This window comes from Pogonomyrmex barbatus, unplaced genomic scaffold (assembly GCF_055798465.1).
Source record: "Pogonomyrmex barbatus isolate J1 unplaced genomic scaffold, ASM5579846v1 scaffold2, whole genome shotgun sequence".
Classification (NCBI taxonomy): domain Eukaryota; kingdom Metazoa; phylum Arthropoda; class Insecta; order Hymenoptera; family Formicidae; genus Pogonomyrmex; species Pogonomyrmex barbatus.
The window spans coordinates 24,571,416-24,587,362 of NW_028297116.1; the positions used below are offsets into that span (position 1 = coordinate 24,571,416).

Genomic DNA, 15,947 nt, shown 5'->3' on the forward strand with positions numbered 1-15,947 from the left:
ATAAAATTATACATGTCCAATTAGCATACTAAATGTAACAGAAAAAAAAATCATTCAAGTATCGGATTAGAAGCTGGATATGGAAAAACGCATAACGCAAGAGTCTGTAAACGCAATACAGACAAGGAGCAAAAATACAAAAATAATCTCTTGGGAAGAACGGCTGCAATAACGAAGGAACAACAGATTGACGACACCACGTCATAAAAACAATACAAAGAAGATAAGAAACAAATATTATATGAGTACCATGACGTACCTGTAGGAGGACATCAGGACGTTGAACGAACAATAAATAGAATTCGACTACACCACAACTGACTAGGATTAAAACGAGATATTGAACAATATATCTCAAAATGTAAATATTGCCAGAAAAATAAATTGCAACGACGCGCTAAAGCACCTTTAATACAGATACACCGACAAAAACAGATACACCGTTTGAGAAATGCGCGTCAAACATCATAGGAACTCTGCCTGTAACGACAACGGGAAACAAGTATATACTAACGTTTCAGGATAATTTAATCAAATTTAGTAAAGGTATTCCAATACCAAACCAAAAGGTTGCAACAATAGCCAAGGAATTCGTAACAAAAATAGTACTAGAATATGGTACTCCTGAGACAAGATACTAACGGATCAAGAAACAAACTTGATTAGCGAGTTATTTAAAAATGTACAAACTCTTGAAAATACAGAAATTACAGACAACGGCTTATTACCCGGAAACGAATGGAGCTTTAGAAAGATCGCATTGGACACTAACAGAATACTTGCGACATTATATCAACGAAGACCAAACAGATTGGATAAGTGGATATCGTATGCGATGTTCGCGTATAACACAATCCCACATATCGCCACCGGACTAACGCCGAGTTAGTCTACGGGTACCAAGCACCGTTACCTACGGTCCTAACTAACTCACCTAAATCTTCGTATACATACACGACGATTATGCGTAAGAGCTCCGCGAAAGAATACAAGCCGTGAATCAAATAGCAAAGAAAACGTCAAAGAAGAAAAACAAAAGACGAAAGAATGTTATGATAAAAAGACGAAGGCAAATCTATTTAACATAGAAGACAAAGTATTATATGATGAGACGGTACACAGAAGACGATCGAAGAAACTCAACGCATTATGGATCGGACCTTATATAATTCTAGAAAAAATGGACAACATAAGCTATAAAATAAAGGCGGACTGCCAATAAACGTACACGAGAATCGAATAAAAGTGTTCGTTGAGAATTAAAAAAGATAGAATAAAAGTACATAATAAAAACTAAAAAAATGGAGACTTACCGACAAGGAAACAACAGAGTCAAAAGCAAATGATGGTCCCCGATAATAAAACTATATAACTAAAAATAAACAACTAAAACTAATACCCACTAAGAAATTACACCATTACACTTAAGAAACTAAAAACTAAGTGTCCGATCTTCCGGGAACTACTCGGCAGAGGCGAGCAACTCGTCCTCATCTAAATCATTGGCCGGCACATACCCTTCAAAGGGTCATCCCTCAAGTCATTCTCTGCATTTACAGAGGGAAAACAGCAATTCAGCAGTTCGTATAGTTCGACAGACCACGGCAATTCGACAACTTCGGCACTCGGATCGTTCGGAAAATGGAGTCTGCATCAATTTGAAAAATACCATCATTGTAAAAGGTTTTTATAACGTACATCCACTCCCGCACGCGATCGAAAAACTCACGATTCGCGAAAGCGTTTAAAAAATTATCTAACTCCGGATCATTATCCTCAGGGATGAAACCCATTTTGAACGATACTGCGCGATCGGAGGAACCCATCTTAACGTAGTAAGGATACCTCATGACTGCCGATATGCAGTCACAGGACCCATTGCGAAAGACGAAATACTAGAGAGTTCACACGAAGTAACTAACACCAACATAATAAAAAAGATATACAAGCAAAAGCTATCGCTACAAAAGACACCACGAGAAACAACAAACGCTACAAAAAGCAAACTCAACAAATTTCCAAAGAAGACATTTTTTAATTAAGAAAGCGAAATAACAATAAAGTAATGTTATTCCAGAGAATCCGATAAAAAAGAAACGTCTACCTTGGATATCGCAAAACTCTTCATGAAAAATAAAAAATTTTATTTTAACATTACAGAATAAATGTATGGATCATTCATGGGGTTATGGAGAAAGAAAAAAAACTATCATTGGAAATAGAGAATTTTAAACACCACCCCGGAGTATACTTCGAGGAAATAGGAAAACTGAATATAATCGAATCATTTTGAAAAATAGATATTTCTTATTATATAAGAAGATAGATATTTCACCAATCGAAAAATGAGCGGAGCAAATAGAAGAACACATATTTAAAACGCAAAACGTATGTACTATGTTAACATTTACAAATAAAGGATCGTGTCAAAACTATAATATTGGGTTGTCAGAAAAGTCATGACCTATTTTTTCTATGTTTTTCAAAAAATTTTTCAATTTTCTATGTTTTTCATTTATTTATATAAAGAACAAAAATCAATCAATGATATATTGCCCGTTTTGTTAATAACCTTTTGCTATATTTCAGTGAGTTTCATAATTCTTCGTTCATAGAAAGACTTATCTTTATCGGCGAAAAACTGAACAAGATGCTGATTTACAGTCTCATCTGAATTAAACATTATATTATGCAAGAAGTTTTCAAGGAAGAGAGCGAAACAAGTGAAAGTCTGATGGCGCCAGGTCAGACGAGTATGGTGGGTGTGGCAACACATCCCATTCAAGCTCCAATAATTTTTGACAGGTGATTAAATTTGTGTGTGGTCTCGTGTTGTCACAATGGAACACAACTCCTTTACGATTAATGAGCTCTGGACGTTTCTGGATGATGGATTCGTTCAAACTGTTCAATTGCCGACAGTACATATTTGAATTGATTGTTTGATTCCTTGATAGGAGCTCGAAAAACACAACACTTTTAAACTTTAAAAATCCTACCACACTAAAAGCCTAATCTTCTTCTGATAAATGTTTGCTTTTGATGTCGTTTGAGGCAAATCATCACGTCGGGACCGCACCACATTGTTGTAAATAATCCACTTCTCATCACCAGTTATCAATCGCTTCAAAAAAGGATCGTTTTCCTTACATTTAAGGAGCATATCGCATATATTTATACGCGCCGTCAAATGAACTTCTTTGAGTTTAAGAGGAACCCAAATATCGAGCTTTTTTACGTATCCCAGCTTCTTGAGATTATGAACGCTTGAATGATGGATGTTCAATGTTTTTGCATAATGGATGTTTCGTGTCGTGTAACGTGAGTTTGAGTTCCCTATCCGAGGAACGTCGTTGAGGTCAAAATCACCAACACGGAATTTCGTGAACCATCGCTGGCACGTGACGTTCTTGTAGAGCATTGTAACTTTACGCAATTTTTCACAAGCTTGACGCGCGTTCTTTCCCTTTACGGAAGTAAAACAATAATATATGACGAAAATGCATAGTTTGGTCTTCCATTTTCAAATTGTTATAAAATCTGCAAAACTCAACCAAATTGCTCAATTTTTTTTTTTTTAGAATGAAGCTAGAATTGTCAGCTGTCAAATGACATAGCAATAATATAGATATGAATGACTCTAGTATATGACTCTAGTATGACTCTAGTACTTCCAAAAATGAACTAGCGCCATCTGTTACAAAAATGCGTCATGACTTTTCCGACAACGCAATAATATAATGAAAAATAATTGCAGCGACTAAAACACTTAATGAAAAGAATAAATTTCTTGTACAAAACACAAAAACAAAATGAAAACTGATTGACGCAATAGGAACCGTTGCCAAAACATTATTCGGAACAATGAATAATGATGACAGAAAATTAATTAACGAACAATTAAATATTCTACATAACAAACAGCAAATGACAGAACACATAATAAAAAAATCATTAAAATTATAAATATCATAATAGCGCACATAAACAATTAAGAGAAAATAATCCAAAACAACGAAAACGTCCTAGTTAATACAATCAAAAAATTAGAAACTACGATAACAACAGAAATAAGTCGCGAGAATATCAAAGAATATTTTATAACTATAAATGTCCTCGACGAATTGACACAACACGCAGAAAATACATTAGACTATCTAACTTATTTAAGAAATTAAGATTAAGAATGGAATATTACACCCACTAATACCACTAAAGGAAATACTAGAGAATTTCAAAGAGGCAACAACGCAAATATCTCAAGATCTATATTTTTTATTTAAAATAAAAGAAAAAGAAGAAAACTGGACTACGAAAGAAAGTAACGAGCACACACTGCGAGAACACAGATGTCTACACAATCCTACATTTCCCATTAATTTCACTTCCAATATATGAAATTAAACATTATACCGTTACCAGTATCATATAAGCAAAACATGTCCGCATTAATAGAAATCAATAACTCATTAATAGCCCTAGACATAGACAGACACACGTACGTAAGAGTGACTCAAGAAAAATTAAGACAATGTAGTAAAGAAGTAAATTCAAATTATTTGTGCGAGCAAAGTTTTCCGATTAAGAACGTTAAAACCAACCCATTATGCGAAATATATTATATATATATATATATATATATATATATATATATATATATATATATGGAAACCGATAATTATTATAAAAAATTATTGTAAAGTTAAATGACAATAAAAATAGCATATGGATAGCCTTAAGTAATTCATATTCTTGATTCCATACCAACGAAACAAACCATTACAATTTCATGTAAAAACAAAATAGAAACGCGTTAAATTATCGCAAACACGAGAAAAATAACACTATCAAATAAAATAGTCACAGCGGACACGATAATAAAATCGAAAATTGTAAAAAGCAGAAAAGAAATAAAAACTTATCTACCAAACTATAATATTGTCACAGGTGATCACTCGCACAACTCGCACTCACGCAACTCGCGGAAATAAATAGAGACCATTTACAAAGAGAAAACTTTAATAAGCTCAACTATTACACAGCTAACTATTACACAGCTCGTTTTATAATCTTTAAGCTTCTCAAAACCGTTCCGTATGAATCTCTGTCAAATCTAAAATCAATCGATCGATAAACATAAACAACGGCGCGTAGCAAGGAACAATCTTCACAACATTACTCGGAGGCCAAAAGTGAGCGGACCTCTGCTTGGCCACAACAATATAACAATACTGGGTGAGACTCTCAACACAAATAAAGTGGAAAAAATTAAATTAAAAAAGTTGTACGAAACGCAACAAACCTTACAGACCTAACAAGAAAATTAAACAAAATAAACGACAAAATGGACACAAATAAAATATCGCCTTTCTTAGAAAAACATTTTGTATATCAATAAGTAGCACCTATATCAATAAGTAGTACTACATTAATACAATAATAATAATCGTTGTGATAGCGGTAATACTTGCAATAAAAAGGAAAAAGCAACGAAATGTTACTAAACAAATATTAGTAAAGCTAAATACAAATAGCAAATTACGTATTAGACCGCGCCGTTAAAAGAAGTGAAAAAAAAGCGAAAATACACGATTTTAAGTAAACGATTGTAACAAGAATTGTATTGGAAAAAATTTTTGTAAACATAGCGAAAACCTCATATCTCCGTTTTTTTGCTAACAAGGGAAGGGCATGTTGTAACCATAGACCTACAACTAGATATATTCCACATGGCAATAAGCAATTTACATTACGAAAAGAATCTTTCGAAAGACTACGAAAATGCAAGATCACAAAAGCTGCGATCAGTATTTCGAAAGATCGCAGGATCGCGTCATATAAAACGATTGTGAAAAATTGATCAGCAAATTCCTTAATTAAGAAGGGAGGCGTTACGAGGCCCGACCACGAACCAGTCATGAAAACTCGTAATTATTTTGCGAAAAAATACCACCTCAGCCAGGAATCGAACCTGGATCTCCTACTTACCGAGCAAGCATCTTATCCTTTTGACTACCGAGGTATGTGATGATATTTATCACAAATAATGTGTTTAGAACACGTCAACAATACAATGATACACATATATACGTATATTACAATATACATATATACATGTATTCTCTCGAATCCCCACGACCGGTACTCCAGAGAGATGATGTCCTAATTTTTCGATGGGTGCAGATCGAATTGCAGCGGCGACACCCTCCAACGCCATTGGCAAATATACAAATAATCCTTCTAGTACGTGGCAGGAGAGATTGCATCAAGCACAAATCGACCTATGCGCAATATTAATTATACGCAATCGATCGACGAATCTAATCAGAACGCTGATCAGACATTTATTATCAATAATCGGTTACCCGAGAATGGGAGCGCGGAATCATACTAAGAACGGTAATCCGTCGCGATTGATCGCAGCCCATCGCTGAGTTTCACAGTTGAGATAAGCAAATATCACATAATGATTGTCGATCTCCCGCGCAACACCGTGCCGAATCGCCCAACGAATTCGAGTGCGAGAGTAAATATTGTAAATCGTCGTCAGACAAGTTATAAAGTGTAGTCTTAAAACATTGTGTAATTAATCTAATACATTTCTCAGTTTATCAATAAAATGAGTGTACGTGATTTTGAGAAGAACTCTTCACCCAACAATCCTGCTCGGGGTTCCAACCCTTTATGGGTGGCTTGGCGAACCCGACTTTCCCAGATAATAAGTTCGTGCCCATCCGGGGTATAACAACACATAAAATCATAAAATATAAATTATGTAACATATAAATCATATCATAAATATCAATAAAAATAAATGAAAATAAATATTACTAACAATAAAATTAAACATGCAGGGTAATAACCGTATCAACCCTCTTAGGCAAAACAGACAGCGAATTATATTAAATCGAAAGGTGTATGATTTTTGCAATAATGAAAGACTTATTAATTTATATAGATCCGCGAATGAGCTTTTACACTAAGAGATAACCCAATGTAACATTTATGGTTGCTAGGCAATATGTTGGAGGCGGTCACTATAAACAAATATTCTGTCATTTGTAGATCACATTAAAACATTTTGTTGCGCGCCTAGCAACGTAGCAATGGATTGGTCTTTCATACAAATGTTTGTTCATTCGCGGATCTCTATAAATTAATAACTCTTTAATTATTTCGAAAATCATAAAATGATATAGGGTTTCTTAATTCAATATAATCTTCTTTATTTGTTGGTGAGAGGTCCGGTTATTGCCGGAAATCCTGTATCAAATATTGTCTGATTGTAAAAAGTCGCAGAAAACTTGAAAATAGAGTATATACTGTTAATCTTTATATATAAATAGAAAATATTAAAAAAAAAAGATGAAATTGAAATTTAGGGATATTCATAATTATATGCCTTAAAAGTATTCTAAACTGATGGGAATTATCGGTACATTACAGAGTATCAATCTTTGAATTGGCTTTACAGATTACAAAATCCTTTTATACAATTAAAGTACACACAAAAAAAGTGCGTCGATTTAATAAAAAAATCGAAAAAATAGAAAATTTATTTTCGTTCGACATGTAGCTGTTATTTGAGATTAACGTTTCCTTCATATAGAAGATTTGCAGCTTATATGAACAAAAGGAAACCTACCACACTTCAGATTACATGAAAAAACATTCCTGAGCTTGTGAAATTACAATGCAAAGTCTAACAAAAAAAATTGTTCACTGAACTTTATATGTATACACATATTCAACATTCTAGTAAAATGTTTTTAGCAAAAATAAATATTGGTAAGCAGAGCAGTTGTGTCTAATAGATACTAAATTTTATTATAGACGTTGTAATCTGAAAAATGAAGATATAGATGAATAGATGAAAAGGAGATGGAAGATATCGTATCCATGTGTGCATTTGATGTTACTAGTCTACTCATCTGTGGATTCAAACAATCACGTTCAATCACTCAGCGAGCAAGCAAGTGTTGCTGGAAAATATCGCGCTCGCGGTGGGTTCACTCGCGAAACACTCGCGCCAGGGAAGGAAGAGTTTTTAGAAAACGAAGGAACACACTTCTTTTATTCACAATAGCACAGGAGCTTTAACAAGAGTTTTAATATATAATAATAAGTAAATGCACCGCAACACAGCTCAAACTCGCGCGTCGCGCCGTTCACTTTCTCAGCACGACAACAATGCCTTCGCAACCGCTTGACGACCGCGTCGACAAGGAACGATCTTCACATAAGAAGTCGATACGAGAGCAGCGCCGAGCGTAACACCGTTCAGTCGTCACTCCCTTCCTCTTCGAAATTGTTGTCCCGACAATTCCAGGGAGCTCCCTCGCCAAAAAATTGACTTTTTCTTTCAAGATGAAGCTCTCAGGGAATCTGTCGGTTTCCTGCTCTTCCCGAGCTGCTGCTATGGATTACCGAGCACCGAACTAGTCTCAAACTTTACTCCTCTCGGAAGTCCCGTGCCGATACGAGGTCATTTTTTTTCTTTTTTCTTCTTCCTTTATAATTCCTCTTTTGCGCTTGTGTTTTGCGCACTTGTTTCTTGAATCTTCGGACAAGGAGGGAAAAGCTTCCGTGGACCCTCTCATCCTTATGGACACTCCAAGTCCCTGCCTCGACATTCGTCCTAAGGCCCAGCGGGAAGATAATCAAAAACCGCGGGCGAGTTTTCTTTAAAAAAAAAAAAAGAATTTCTTCAGCTAGATATTCGGGCAGAAAGCAGAAGATCTTTCTTTTAAAGCGGCGATTTCAAACAAGCCTCATATAAGAAACGTAAACATAAATAGTATTTACTTAAAGAATTCTTTTTTTAATTAATAATTTTCCCCAAAAATAAAATATTTTCCCATCTGTTTTTATACATATACAGGATCAGTTTTGATTCTTTTCCCTATAAATTTCTCTTTTCCTCAAATGGAGCTAGTCTATCTAAATGCACTATTTCTTTTTATTCTTGTATCTTTTCGTTTTCTGAACATAATAAACTACGTTGCTCATTTTCCTTACTATCTCATAAAGTCCTTCCTAACTACTTTGCAACTTGGGAGCTCTATTTTCGCATTTTTTAAGGATTATAAAACCAAATCTTCTGGCCAGACACAAAATTCAGCCGCCTATCCTTTCGATCATAATTCATTTTCGTCCTTTGAGATCTCAAATTCATTGACTCGCAACATTATGGATATGATTCATTCTCTCTCTCTTATTCTAAATGAATATTCTCTTTCCTGGGAAACATTACCGGTTTCAGGAGGACAATCGCGAAGATCTATAGGTTAATTCTCTTCCCAAATTTAATTCTGCAGAAGTAAAACCTGTGACTTCATGCTTGAAAGATCTCTAAACCAATAATCCTAAAGGAATCCCAACGATTTCAATCTCTCTAATTTTCTGAAATAATTTTGATAAATAATTTAATAGTCTGATGTTGTCGTTCCATCTGATCGTTGGATTGTGAATGAAGAGGAGTAGTCCGTGTTTTCTTTATTCCTAACATTCGACATAACTTCTGGAACATTTGCGACTCAAAATTCTTTCTCTGGTTCGTATGTATTTCCAATGGCACCCCATGCCTAGATATTATTTGGTTTATAAAGACTTCTGCTCACTGTACTAACTTTGATATTTCTAAGTGGAAAAGCTTCCACCCATCTTGAGAAACAATCAGTCAATACTAATAAATATTTATTTCCAGAAGAGGAACAGATGGTAAGGGATCTAACACGTCCATCTGCATTCTCTCAAAGAGAGTACACATTATAAATCTGAAAAGCAGATTTTCTCTTTACAGCAGGATCTTTTTTGACAACACAAACTTTTTTTTAGGTCCTAATCTAATGTTCCATATCTTGTTTGCATGTTTTCTAAAAGAAACGCTTCCGAATCTTCTTCTCTAAGAGTTTTATTAATTCCGAAATGTCCTCTTATAGAAGAATCATGAGCCTCCTCCAAAATCTGCTGCATTATTTTGTGAGGAACAACAATTTGAAAAATAACAGTTTTTAAATCCGGAGACTCCCATCTCCTACAAAAAATTCTATCTTTGATAACTAGAGAATCCTATTGAAATCAATAATTTTTGATGAAATATTCCCGGAATTAATCTCATGTCGAAAAGGGCATCTATCTTTCTTTACTCTGAAGAATTTTAACAATCGAAGAATCTTCTAACTGTGCTGCCCGCCAATCCTTTGATTCTCTTCCCTTTAAAACTAATCTTCTTAAATATTCCTTTATTTTCCTCCTCTTTTCTCTCTATTCTGGCGCAATAATTACAATCATTTTTCGCACAAGAGCGATAACTCATCTGCGTTCCCATGCGATTTCCCTCGATGAAAAATTTCAAAATTATATTGCTGAAGACATTTCAACCAGCAGGCCAATTGTTCTAGTTTCCTAAAAGACATCAACCATCGGAGAGAAACATCAGGTCAGTTCTTATTGAGAATTTCCGTCCGTACAAATAGTGATGAAAACTTTTAAAAGAGTCAACTACTACTAACAGCTCTCTACGAGTAACACAAAAGTTTCTTTCGGTTTTACACCCTACTAAAATAAACAATTACTTTCTCCTTTCTTTCTTGAATCTGAGACAAAACAGCGCCAATGATTCGAGGCGTCAGTATTTAAAATGAATTTTCCTATTTCGAGAAAAGACAAGACAGGGGAAGAGATCAAACACTGTTTCAACTTTTTAAATCTCTTGACAATTTTAAATCTCTTGTTTATCCCAGACAAACCTATGCTGTTTCTCTGTCAAGGAAAATAGGGGTTTTGCAATTTGCAAAAATCCTCTAACAAATTTCCTATAATAAGAGCAAAATCCCAAAAAGCTACTTATTAAATCCTAAAAGCTAGGATTTATTTCTTATTCCGCGGAACAGGCTATTCCAGCATGGAAGCAATCTTTTCAGAATCAGTAGAGATTCTTCCTTCGTGATTTCATGACCTAAATATTAGGTGTACAAAAAAGTTCTGAGCTTTTTTTGTAAAATGCAATGTTTATTCAAAAACAAACAAAAAAATATTAATCAGCGAAATATTCCCCGTTTGCATCAACGACCTTTCATCTTTCGGGTAGCTTGCGAATTCCTTGACGATAGAAGCTCACCGGCTTCGAAGCGATAAAGTCATCAATGCATTTTCGTATCTCTTCAAATCTCACGAAATGTGTATCAGCCAAATGATGCTGCAGCGACCGAAATAGGTAGTAATCGGAAGGCGCCATGTCTAGGCTATATGCCGCGTGTGGGAGAAGTTCCCAGCCTAACGCAAAGATATGGTCCTGAGTCGCTTTCGCAACATGTGGTCGAGCATTGTCATGAAGCAAGATTACTTTATGACGTCCTTGGCCAGTAAATGGCCTCTTTTCTTCTAATGCATCGCTCAAATTGGTCAATTGTTGTTGGTAGCGGTCTGCCGTGATTGTTTCACCCGGTTGTAACAACTCGTAATACAACACACCTTTCCAATCCCACCAGATATAGAGCAAAATCTTCTTGGCGTGGATATTGGGCTTTGGCGCCGATGTCGAAGGTTGACCAGGGTCAACCCATGATTTTCTACATTTAGAGTTATCATAAAGAATCCAGTTTTCATCACCTGTAATGATTTTGTGCAGAAAATCTTTTTTCCGAAACTTTGAAAGCAAAGTTAGTGCAGTGTCACGCCGACGATTTTTGTTGTCTTCGGACAATTCATGCGGAACCCATCTGTCTTCCTTCTGAACCTTTCCCATCGTATATAAACGTACGGAAATGGTTTGCTGCGTAACGCCAAGCTGTTCTGCAAGCTCCTTTTCAGTTTGCGCAGAGTTTATATCTAGCAGTGCTTGCAGTTCGTCCGTTTCAATTTTTTGAGGGCGTCCAGCACGCGGTTCATCTTCAAGAACTGAAATCTCCTTGGTAAAATTTTTGATACCATCTTTTACATGTAGTATGACTTACAGCGTTCTCTCCATATGCAGCACAAATCATTGCAATGGCTTCAGCAGCATTTTTCTTCAGATGAAACGCGAAGTGGATAGAAAATCGAATATGCTCTTTTGTTATTGCCATTATGAACACTACTGATTTTTGAGGTTATGTGCATCAAACGCCAAACCGTATGGCATTTTAGTAGGTCAATGCTTTAAAACCGCAAAAGGGCGGGAAGATGTATAAAATTTAAATTGTTATTTCGGTTGTATGAAATCTAAAGCTCAGAACTTTTTTGTACACCTAATATTTAACCTTCCTTCCAAATAGGGACATTCCTTTGGATTTATTTTTAAATTTGCTGCTCTAAGATGAAGAAAAACTTCCTGTAGATTAGCCAACATCTTCTCGAAGGTTTTACTAAAAGTCACAACATTATCTAAATAAACCAAACAGATTTCATTTAATATTTGATGAAGAACTCTTTCCATTAACCTTTCAAAAGTCGCCGGAGCATTACATAATCTAAATGGCATCACAGTGAATTGCCACAAACTATTATCTATTAAGAGTGCCGTCTTTTCCTTATTTTCTAGACGTAATTTCACCTGCCAATATCCACTTTTTAAATCCGGAAAACCAAGAATTTCCTGATAATCGATCAAAATCATCAGTTTTTAGCAATGAGTAATAATCCTTCTCAGTGACAACGTTGAGCTTTTCTATAATCCATACAAAACCACAATATCCCGTCCTTTTTTACCATAAACGCAGGTGAAACGCAGGTCCGTAAGGACTATTCTTCAATTACCCCTTATTGTTTCATCTCTTCGAGAATTTTCTCTATTCTCGTCTCGCATCTATAAGGAAATGCGTCTAGGAGTTTGTTTAATAGCACTTGATTTCCCTATAGAAATTTAGTGCTCTATTACCGAACAATTATCAGCTACAATGTTCTTTGAAAAGACATCCTGAAATTCTTCTAGAAATTTAGAAAAACTTTTCTTCTGTAAATCATTTAGTTTTTCGGAATTCCTTAAAGAAATCTAACAAAAATTCAAGGATTTTCTTTTCTGAGAGACTAATACAAGAACAAGATTCTCATCTTTTCTCATTAGATCATCTTTTTCGTCATTAGGTTCTCATCTTTCCTGGAAATGTCATTATTGAAGAGCGAATTGAAGATCTTATTCTGCCCGACCTTAGCAAGAAAATTATTCCCAAGATGCATTTATCCTCTATTTCCATCATGTACATCGAAAATTCTAAGGAAAACTTCCCTATTTCAACTTTAACATTTGTCTTAAAATCAACTTCTTGCCCTTGTAGGATATCTCAATTTTTATTCCTTACTCAAAACTGTTGACTTTCCGTTCTAACCGTCTTTTATTTAGAATCGAAACATCTGAATCTGTGTCAATTTTGAAAATGCAATGTTGATCATTTAATTTTTCCCGATTTCTCAAAAATAAAAATCTCCCGATTTCCCACTTAAATTCCCGAAAGAAAAATTCTTTCCCTTTGCGATATTACATTTTCGCGCCGAGCCCTGCGTTACACCGCTGCAAAGCTCGGCGAGTCCGTGTTTCCGTTCTTTCAATTAATCAATGAAGAAAACTCCGATCGGAAGTGTCCCCTAACTTCACATTGTTAGCATTCCCTGGTTCTTTCTTTAGAACCGAAAGTTTCTTTTTGTTTTCCTTTGAAATTAATCCTTTCAAATTTCCCGCGATATTATTTATAATCACGCTAATAAATTTCTCCTACGTTCAAAAAGTTCCAATTGCGACCGCTTTCAAAATTAATTTTTCCCTTTCGGTCCCTCTCCTGGAATTCCGGAAAATTATTTTCTTTGATAACTTTTATCGCTAAGGCTCTTTCCATGGCGACTCTTAGAAATGTGTACCTTTCCAATTGTAGAATCTGTTTAAGAAAACCATCCGCTATCGCGATAGCGGATACAATAAATTGCGAGTACACAATTTTATCCTGCAAACCAGATGATTCCGGATAGGCAAGACGAGACAAACGCTCCAAGTCCGAGCCAAGCGTAGCCAAATCCTCTCCAAATTTTTGTTTTCGATTTATAAATTGCATGTAGTAATTTTGAGTCGAAAGTTTTTTCCTAAAACGTAACTCTAACCTTGAAACTAATTCGCTATATTGCGTTTTTGCGTTTAATTTTCCAATTCCGTTTCTCCCTGTAAAACCGAACGAGCCTTCCCTCTTAAACCAATACGAAACTAAGAAGCCAATACGACCACTATCTCCGAATTTTCCCATCTATTTGCCCGAGCGATTAATTCAAACTGCGATAAAAATTCTCAATTCTCGCAAAGGAACACGTCCGTCGTACGTATCGGGCTTTCATTTAAAATCAAGACTGTTATTCTCGTTAGAAAAATTAAAAATTGAATTTGACTGACCTGATACTGGTTGTTCATCGAACTGCTGCACTGATTCTCCCTGCTTTTCCGCTCTGCGTCACCGCTCCGCACGCTCTTCTCTGAGAAGGCGAAGCTCCTCCATCATCATACGGAGAATCATTTCAGACTCGGAGTCGTTTCCAGTTCTTCTGCACGCGTGTGAGCTCTCTTTCTCGCCGAGACAACCCGTCTCCCCAAAGCTCCTTCTTGTGCTCATTTCCGTCATCACATCCTTGTCGATTAATTCCGCTTGACGCTCCGCTATGTTATCCTATTTCGGATCCCCAAAAATATCACGCTCGCGGCGAGTTCATTCGCGAAACACTCGCGCCAGGGAAGGAAGAGACAGTTTTTAGAAAACGAAGGAACACACCTCTTTTATTCACAATAACATAGAAGCTTCAACAAGAACTTTAATAATAATATGTAAATGCACCGCGACACAGCTCAAACTCGCGTGCCGCGCCGTCCACTCTCTCAACATGACAACAACGCCTTCGCAACCGTTTGACGATCGTGTCGACAAGGAACGATCTTCACATAAGAAATCGAAACGAGGGCAGCGCCGAGCGGAACACCGCTCGATCATAACAATATGATATCCTCTTGCATATTGCCGCATCATACATAACAAAATAATTTAACGGTTCTATTAATCAGCTATTTATTGGATCTTCAATGGCATAATGGTTTTTATTTCATATTTTACAGTTTTCTTATGAAAATTTTTTCCAGTGAAAATTTTTCTCAGATTTCTGTATGAATTAAAATAAAATACTAAAAAAGTTGACATCTTTTCTTAGAATTTTTCAAGCGTAAATTATGGCATATTCTAAGATTTTTAATATGTATCATTTTATAATTTCTGATTAAATTTTACAAAATTTTACAAAAAATCTAAAAAAGTATAAAATATTTTGTAAAAAATATTTCTGAAATATTTGAAAATTTCTAAGAGACTTCTTTTTCTATAATGTTACGTCCAAGCTCCAAAAGAAGGAATTTAATTTAATTAGTGGAGCTCCGAAAGATGCTCGAAACTGTTTTTTCTCTATCTTTCTCTCTCGCAAATTTTGAAGTGTCGACCTGCGGGTCGAATGCATCTTTCGTACAGGGTAACGGGTCAACGTCAATGATGTTATAATGTCTGCATGCGCTAGTGTGGTCGATGGTTCGTTTTTAGGTCAAAGAAGTTAATTTCTTTAATCTAAGATAGGACCTCGTGCGATTTCGAGTAGCGGGAAACAAAGGAGGGATAATAAATAAATTAAGAAAACAAATATTTAATTTCGAATTATGTCTAATTTCGAAAATGCTATCACATGAACAAGGAGAATTCATCGGAATCCGAAGGCATGTTAGAACGCATTTACAATTAAGAAAATTACAAATTCGAGTAATTTGTGAAAATAAATTTGTAACAATGAATTTCACAAAAAAGGAACTTAACAATTCGATTGGTATATGAAACGCAGTGCAATATATGCACGTGCGCGCGCGCATGTGTGCGTGCGCGCAAGCGTGCGTGCGTGCATGCCGCGATTTACATAAGTTCGGAGGTCATCGGGCAGAAATTCTCAAGGAAATTGATCCT

General features: G+C 35.6%; 1 protein-coding gene across 9 annotated transcripts in view; it reads left to right on the forward strand.

Annotated features, from left to right (window-relative positions):
• LOC105429627 (Inwardly rectifying potassium channel 2) overlaps positions 1-15,947 on the forward strand; it is a 241,099-nt gene that overhangs the window by 205,395 nt on the left and 19,757 nt on the right. For 2 of the 9 annotated variants that reach the window (XR_016139131.1, XM_089076431.1), the window contains one exon: positions 2,161-8,850. The exons of 6 other annotated variants lie outside the window; for them this stretch is intronic. Coding sequence is in view for 1 of the 3 variants with exons in the window: in XM_089076431.1 (XP_088932557.1) it covers positions 2,161-2,165 (5 nt within the window). In the remaining 2 variants the exon portion in view is untranslated. Of the gene's footprint in view, positions 1-2,160; positions 8,851-15,947 lie in introns of those variants that run through there. One more of the 9 variants, XR_016139132.1, reaches the window with a different exon arrangement.